At 41.7% G+C, this 8,652-nt stretch overlaps 1 protein-coding gene across 1 annotated transcript; it reads left to right on the forward strand.

The window, feature by feature from the left end:
• Positions 1-3,466: 3,466 nt before the first annotated feature.
• On the forward strand, positions 3,467-6,868 carry LOC106815910 (leucine-rich repeat-containing protein 47-like). The gene is made up of 6 exons (XM_014820439.1): positions 3,467-4,463; positions 4,625-4,741; positions 4,885-5,003; positions 5,275-5,377; positions 5,617-5,764; positions 6,030-6,868. Exons 1-6 carry the CDS (start codon positions 3,474-3,476, stop codon positions 6,191-6,193), a joined length of 1,641 nt encoding a protein of 546 aa, XP_014675925.1. The 5' UTR covers positions 3,467-3,473; the 3' UTR covers positions 6,194-6,868.
• The last annotated feature ends 1,784 nt before the right edge of the window (positions 6,869-8,652 follow it).

Here is an 8,652-nt window from a genome sequence, read left to right on the forward strand (position 1 = left end):
GAGATACTACGCCACGTACACCCACGTACACGCAGCGTACACACAGATACCACGCACGGTACACGCAAGTGCACGCGCGTGTTACACGCACGTACACGCGCGCGTACACGCGGTTACACGCACGTTACACCGCGGCGTATACCGCACGTACACGCGGATACACGTCCAGCGTACGACGCGGGTACAGCACGTACACACAGCCATACACGCACTACACGCGTGGTACACGCACGTTGTAGCGTTGTCCCGCGTTTACGTGGTGTATCGTGCGTGTACCCGCTGTTACGTGCGATGTATCTCCGTGTACCCGCGTGTATACGTGCGTGTACCCGCGTGCACGTGCGTGAGTACCGCGTGTACTGCGTGTATCTGCGTGTACGTCGCGTTGTACCGCGTGTTTACGTGCGTGTATCCTCCGTGTACGTGCGGTGTACCCGGCGTGCACGTGCTGTACCGCGTGTCGTGGTGTATCTGTGTGTACGTGCGTGTATCTGCGTCGTACGTTGCTGTGTACCGCCGGTGTACGTGCTGTGTCTACGGTGCGCTGTATTACCGCCGTTGTAACCCGCGCGGTACCTGGCTTGCGTGTACGTGAGTGTACCCGCGTGTACGTGCGTGTACCGCGTTGATACGTGACGTGTATTCCGGGTTTACCCGCCCGTGTACTGTGCGTGTACCCGCGTGTACTTGCCGTCGTACCGCTGTGTACGTGCGTGTATCCGGCGTGTACCCGCCGTGTACGATGCGTGTACTATGCGCTGTATCCGCAGTGCACCCGCGTGTAGCTGCGGGTGCTACCGCCGTGCACGTTGCGTGTACCGGTAGTACGTGCGTTGTTATCTGCTGTTGTACGTGCGCGTGCTATCTGCCAGGCCACCGGCCGTGTACGGTGCCCGTGTACCCGCCGTGCATACGTGCGTTGTACTGTGACGTGTACGTACGTGTATCCGCGTGTACCGCGTGTACGTGCGTGTTACGTGGCGTGTACCTGCGTGTACCTGCGTGTACCCGCCGTGTACCAGTCCCCTCGCACACGTGCGGATTACTGGTTACATAGCCATGGTTACACACACAGCCACTCCGCAGACGCTGTGCAATCTGCCACACGTGGAAGAAAATATCAAACACGTGTTATATTTTCCACACGCAAGAAATCGCTGTGTTTGCACGCGCACACGCTGTGTTTTGTGCTGCGCCATCAGCCACGCGTGGCCGATGGCGCAGCACAAAACACAGCGTGTGCGGGAGGCTTTACGCTACATTGGCCGTACATTGGTAAAAGATAGGTATCGGCGGTTGACGCTTTAGCCACCCAATGCAATGCTTTTCAGCCAATTTTTGCGCTTAAAAAACACATGAGCATGGCCGAAGGACACGTCACATGAAAATGTAAGCCCCATGTCTGTCTTTGTTAATGTTAGAGTGCCTTGGCTTGGCTGAAGTAACGCTAATGAAATTTACATAGCCAATAGATGGCATGTATGCTACATGACACATGGAGCTATATGAGTAGTGCCCGCAGGCGCTTGTCACATGGTTAGTTAGATAGTTAAGGATAATGGGTTGTAATAGGCCTAGCCTAGACATAAGCGCGACTTTAATGTGCACCCATATCTGGCGATTTCCTGAATCGGTCGATTCTGGCCTCAAATTCGTTAGTCGTGGTAGCTGCGACTGCACTTTGTGGCAGTTTATTGCAGGGTTGCACCACTCTCTGGCTGAAAAAGTTTTGTCGCACCTGGAGTCTGGACCGTTGTTTATTTAGTTTCATGTTATTTCCTCTTAGTGATGTTTTTGAGGCTGGACAAAAGAAATTGTTTGGATTCAGTTTATATTTCCCTGTCATGATTTTGTATGATTCTATTATAGGTCGCCTCTTAGTCGATCTTCTGGTATGTAAAAATTGTAATCCTAAAAACTTTAGCCGGTCCTCGTAGTTGACGTTTTTTAACCCATATACTAGTTTGGTGGCCCTTCGTTGGACCTATTCCATGTGCTTAATGTCCTTACTAAAGTAGGGAGGCCAGGGCTGGATGCAGTACGTACTGGTGTGGACGTATAAATGTTTTGTATATAATCAAGAAAGCTTTCTTGTCCAGGAACTTGAAGGACTTCCTGATTGACCGTAATACGTTGGTAGCTGTACAGGCTGCCTTTATGCACTGCATCATAGGTTTCATGTCGTTAGATATCCAAACCCAAATTTCCTTTTCCTCCTCTTCCACCTTCAAATTTCTTCTTTGGTCCCCGTCTTTCATTGTGTAGTTATATATATTTGTTATTTTTACTGCCTATGTGCTGCATCCTTTTGCATTGCTGTTGTTACCATGGTCGTGACGCATACGGCATAAAAACTAAAACTAAAGATTCAAGATTCAAGATTCAAATAATTTATTTGTGCATAAGACATATTTACATTCAGTATACAACGATACATATTAGAATGAAAGGTCACAATACATAATGTGATAGATATAGCACTGGGGTGGCGAAAGACCCTCAGGTCATCAAAGTCTGCCACCCCTAAAAAACAAAAATATTAGTATATAAACAGGCAGCTGAATCATATGACTACGAGTTCAGTTAATAAAGCTATTAATTACGATAAGATCTATCTAGGTATACAAGAATCGACAAATATAACACCTCGTTAGTGTACGTAGGATGCAAGGTTCAAGTTGATTTTGATTTGAGTATTAAACGTATTTATACAGTGTGAATAAGATGAGAAAAAAATAAATAAATTATACTAAATAGTACATACTCATTATATGTACAGCACACGTTCATAAACATAGTTACAAAGTTCATAAATTAGAATGTACAGCATATAAACAACATCCAACAGACTTATACAATACTAGGTTATAATACTACAACTTCTACAGCAGACAATAAGTTCAAGGTATTTACATATATATAGTTGTAATAAGCTATTTCTAAGAAAAATATTTGAATTTTGGGAAGGGTAAACTTTTATATATACAGGAATGTGCAGGTATGACGCTCCAGAGTTTAACAACACGAACTTTAACAGATTTTTTACAAGAACGCGGTTTTTATACCTTGGTAGGTGATATGACATTGATGAATTTATACAGTGTGATTCATTGTAAGATGAAAACAAATTAAAACGAAATAGTACATACACATTATAAGTACAGCACACGTTCATAAACGTAGTTACAAAGTTCATAAATTAGAATATACAACATATAAACAACATAGAACAAGCACTTATACAATATTAAAGTATAACAAACAATAACTGAAAGGCATTTACATATATAGTTGTAATAAGCTATTTCTAAAAAAGTATTTGAATTTTGGGAACACTTTGTTTTAGTCTCATATGTCTAGTTTTCGTTTTGGCAATGAGGCGTGAATAAATCTCGCTGTGAAGCCCCAATGATAAGAGAGGATAGTGAGAAAGCATAGATTCCGTTATTTACCTATAGGTGGCGCACTTCAATATGGCTGCCTCTGTGACCGATCTTGTGGACCAAGCGTTTCAGCAAAAAAGACACGAATTAGTACTCACAGGACCAGCTGCCGCTAGCGAAGTAGAGGCAGATGGATTAGATGAAAAGCTATTCACCATAACAACGTTGAATTTTCTAGAAGTTAGTAAATGTGACCTAAAAATCGCTAGTGAGAATTTGTCCAAACTTGTAAATTTAACTAGCCTCGTCTTACATAGCAACAAGCTGAGCAGCTTGCCGGATTCTATCGGCAAACTCATAAAATTAAAACTGCTCGACGTCTCAAGAAATGAACTGGAAGAATTGCCAGAGACCCTCGGCTCGCTGGTGCAACTGCAAACTCTTGACGTCGGCAACAACAAACTGGAGTCCCTTCCAGAAAGTATATGCGAGTTGAAGAATCTGGGTCATTTGGGCATCTCACACAACTCCTACAAGCATTTCCCGCCGGTTATATGCGACATCCCCTCCCTCATGCAGATAAAAGCTGGTGACAACCAGATCACCGATGTACCACCGGAAATCGAGAACCTTTCTCTACTAAAGTTGCTCGACCTGACGAACAACAGTATCAAAGTCCTACCGGGCGAGCTTGGAAACTGCGCAAAGCTAAAGCAAGATCTCCTCATGACGGGAAACAAGTTGAGCGACAAGCGACTGGAGAAACTCTTCGTGCAGGGTAAAGCTAAAGCGGCGATCGAGTACGTACGCAAGAATTGTCCGAAGATGGCAAAGGCTGGCGCCGCGGGAGCCGGCAAGGATAAGGATAAAAAGAAGAGAGGCAAGAAAGGGAAAGACTCGGATGCTGGTGGAGACGCTCCTAATCTTCCTACTGTAACGGTGCTCCACTGCAGTGACGACACCATCAGCGTTAAGATGACTCCAGCTGCTGGCGAAACAAGGCCCTTCATCGTATGCTGCGTGATCAAGAATGTTAACTTGGGCAAAGGGAATAGCTTTAAGACATTCATCGCATTACAGGTAATGTGAAATAGCCTTATGTGTGAGGCAAAACTTGCATGACATCATAGACCTACATGGATACATTGTACAACATGAACTGATCAGTGTTTGTAAATTGTATCTGGTTGTATTTGTGTGATGCTTTTTAGATAATGTTCTTTATATGGTTGTATTTTCAGACAAAGATTCATGATACCGTCTGTGCAAAGAGGGCATCTGCTACCTTAGCAACACATGACATGGCATTGATCAAGGGCAACGTGACTTACGACGCACGTGATCCAGATAAGATTAAGGTTTCGACATTTTTTTGCTAAATTCGGTGTGGTGCCTGATATGGACACTGAATTAAATTCATAGCATCACTTAAAATTGAGAAAAATGACATAGTAACTATTTTAATGTATCCCCATATTAAGAAGTTGTGCACAAATTGTAGATTCATCCGCTATTCCAAAAGAGTGACACAACAGCGAAAGAACTGTATGTTAAACTTCGAAATGAAGCAGAGGCTCAACGTAGAGAGAAGAAACGAAATACCTATTCTGGGATCCATAAGTAAGTAGCGTAGAATATGCGTTATTGTTATACTGTACAATATAATATGCTCATCGTAGAATTTCCAACTGCGAATATTTGTTGAATATTATTTAATGATAAATCTATCCAAAACAATCATTATTGTGTCATTTTCCTGACAATTCTGGAACAGTTTGCAGTAAATACTGAAGAATGGATATCTCCACCAGTTTGTCATTGCAATAATTATGTTGAGTAAATACCACCGAGCCCTGGTTAACATCCATATAAAGTTTTATTGTTTTTTCAGGTATCTTTACTTATTGGCAGGCAAAAGCCAGTTTGCTTTTGTCATGGATTCAGAAAATCGGGTCATTTCACTACCTCCTTTAACGAATTCCGATACCACAAAGGTATTATATTTTATTTAGAGCCTTAATTTTATAAGAGGCAACTTTAAGCAAAATTGTCGATATATCATGGATTTTAAAACGATGGGAGTTTGCATTTTGGTGTCGTCCTAAACTGTATGAATTTGGGTCAGAACGCTATCTGACAGGACCTGCTTGGAATATTTTAACTGTCCGCTTTCACTGCATTTTTGTCCCAATTTTTTTTCCTTTAATGTTGCTCCCTTTTATGTACAAAACAGATTTCCCCTGAGACAAAGGACATTTTCATTGAAGTGACTAGCAGTGAAGATGTGGGGTCTTGCAAGAAAGTTGTAGATGCTCTCTTGTTAGAGATGCTCAACAATTTCATCTTCTCCACTGCTGAGGCCAACAGTAATGCCACAGAAGGTATTTTTATCGCCTTTTCGATACAAGTTCAGATATAGAGGAAGCTGAACGATTTACTCCGATTTGTAGCACCCATAACTGAAAGTTGATTTGCTTTTCTACATTGTAAATCCTTTGAATATCATGTTAAAATGCTTAGTCGAACAGAAATGGCCAAGTTAAAAGATCAGTCTGTGAGTTTATCTATTAAATTACGAGTATATAATGTTTTCCTATCAATAGTTCAATTGTTAATGATATAGTATTGTTACTATAATTTCTTCAGAGCCAAGTTGCGAGGAAAGTCCCGCAGAAGATGGCAGACATCCCGGTAGTCTAACTGTTGAGCAGGTGCGGATCTTGGATCCCGAGGGACAGCTAAAAGTCGTCTACCCGTCACGGATAGACCTGCAGCTAGAGGGCGTTTCTGTGGTTCGTGACTATAAGTGACCACAGCAAACGTGATTTAAAAAAAGAGCTTGTTGTGTTGCTTCATGTGTGCCGCAGCAAAGAAATCTTCTGCAGAAAAGATACCATGAGTTATGTAACTCCCTGTGCATCCTCCTCACTGTTATCAATGTGTCGTCAAGATTTTTAGCTGGTTGATAACGGGAATAAGTGCTGGATTATTAAGTTTTTTTACAATACTTATTAATCCTAAGCAAAATTAAGTCAATTATGGGAAATATACTGCTTTTTAATTTTACTGTTTGGTTGGCAGTAACTAGTGGTTCCATTGCTGCAAATGACATTATATGAAAGGACTTCACAGTAATGTGCAGCAGTGGCTTGTTATAGAAAGCAGGTGGTTTGTTATCAATCGTTGTTAAAGATTTTCGAGTAATTTTCTGACCGGTTGATTATAGTACCTTGGCCGTAGCTTTTACCACGCTACTTCTGTAGTGGCCTTATATGTTAGTACTTATGGTGCTTACATTCTTCCCTCCCTCACCCTTCCCTTAATTTGGGAAATTCTTACTATTTTTCGAACGCTACAAAAAATTCCCCTGTAAGTGAATCGAGGAAAACGGATTGATTTGTTGCTTGTTATGCTGCAGCTATTTAATGTGTATGAAACTAGCAGAAAACATTCAATATAATAATGTTTATACGCATATATAAATACACTACTTTTAAGCATTTCTTTCTCAGTTACCAGTATGGGCAGTGGTTTGATATGCAAATAGATTTATGTAAAAAAAGTACATTGCAACCAATTAACTTTATTACATTAAAGTTGGTAAACGTTTAAAATTGACTACGTCACGAATTTTCTATGGTGTGTATTTGTAAAAAAAAATTCCAATCACAGCCTATGCCGCACCCGTGTTTTTATAAGTTGAAAGGTAGGACCCATTACAGCACCAAATCGACGATCTCAGGAACTAGGGCATTCTGCTAGGCTAGAACGGTTTCCTACGATAGAGTTTGGCACAAATACGAAAATAACACGCCGTTTAGCGCAGTGCGCTACGTCCTTCTGTTGCATTTTCGCATCTCTGTAATCAGAATAAGCCCTGCCTTCTTCGTTGATGGGCATGAATGGGGCGTCACCGACGTCACCAGTTCTTGTACCTACTGTCTTTCGCCAGCCTGTTTACTTTTCGTAAATAATGAAATGCCCGGCCGATGCATTTCGCATCGAAGTGGAAAAATTCGGCATTTTTAACCGCTTTCGGAAGTGAACAAGTACGTCATTCATTGAGCATTGAAGTTTTTCTTAAAATTAAATAATTCCGAAAATCCCTAACCGCGCTACTCGATTGTTTTAGCCAATGAACGTAGCTGTGTGTGTGACGTCTTGCCCGCGCGCTTTATGCTTGGCTTAGCGGGCCTCGAAATGGATATCGGAGGCAGGCACCTCGCAACCCGCGTGTTTGTTTACATATAACTTTGTGACATGAGAATGGGCGGTGTTGGGGAGTTCTGCGATGATAACCTCGTAATTTCTCAGAATTTTTTTTCCATGGAACATTTTACCAATTTAGTGGTGTCAGTGACAGTTAGTCACCGATATGTCACAGTAAGTACTAACTGTATATGTTTCACATACGTTCACCTATTTTGCACACAGGCAGTCAATCATTGTGAAAATTTTTGTGAATATTTATTTTTATTGAGACGTTCCAAGTGCCTGTGCTTGCAACGGTCTTGTACGTCAATGCACGTGCGTCAGGAGCCACAAACTCAACACAATTTCATCTCTGTTATTGTTTACGTAGTATGCGCGTCACTACCCCATCTCTTATCTACTTCCGCCGGCCGCGGAATTAAACAAACGACACTATATTATATATCGGGCCCTATATATTAGATAATGGCAAACTATTGCAGTTATTACAAACACACCTATAGGCGTGTCTTTGTGAGCTTACTATAATATTTAGCGCAGCAGCTGAGAACAGCTGCCCAGTTTATAAGCTATATTTACTAGCCCTCCGTGTGTGTATCCGAGTTTTAGTTACACAATACTGAAACCAGGCGTATACACCATTCCATTTCTTATTCAAGCCCGCTTTACCTGTGCCAGACTTCTGACTCTTGAGTGAGATGAGGCTCTATCTCTTTTAATGATAGCACGGGCGTAATAACTACTAGTATATGCCATTGTATACATTTATAGTTAATTCGACGTAGGTATATGAAAGGTACCTCAGGTTAAACTGTTTCCCCCGGTGCATCCCAACCATTGTCCGATCTTAGGCTAACAAAGGATAACTTCAGGTGTGTTGCTATCACACCACGTTGCTAATATCTCTGACTAGCGCCCAACAACCTGAAATTCACTGATAAATAAACGTAGTTGTGCGTTATATATATATACTATATATTATAGTAACCTATATTCGTATATTACTATAGTATACCTACCCTATAGACAATTTAAACGCACAACATACAAATTCGCT

The sequence above is a fragment of the Priapulus caudatus genome, unplaced genomic scaffold (genome assembly GCF_000485595.1).
Source record: "Priapulus caudatus unplaced genomic scaffold, Priapulus_caudatus-5.0.1 Scaffold1234, whole genome shotgun sequence".
NCBI lineage: Eukaryota > Metazoa > Priapulida > Priapulimorpha > Priapulimorphida > Priapulidae > Priapulus > Priapulus caudatus.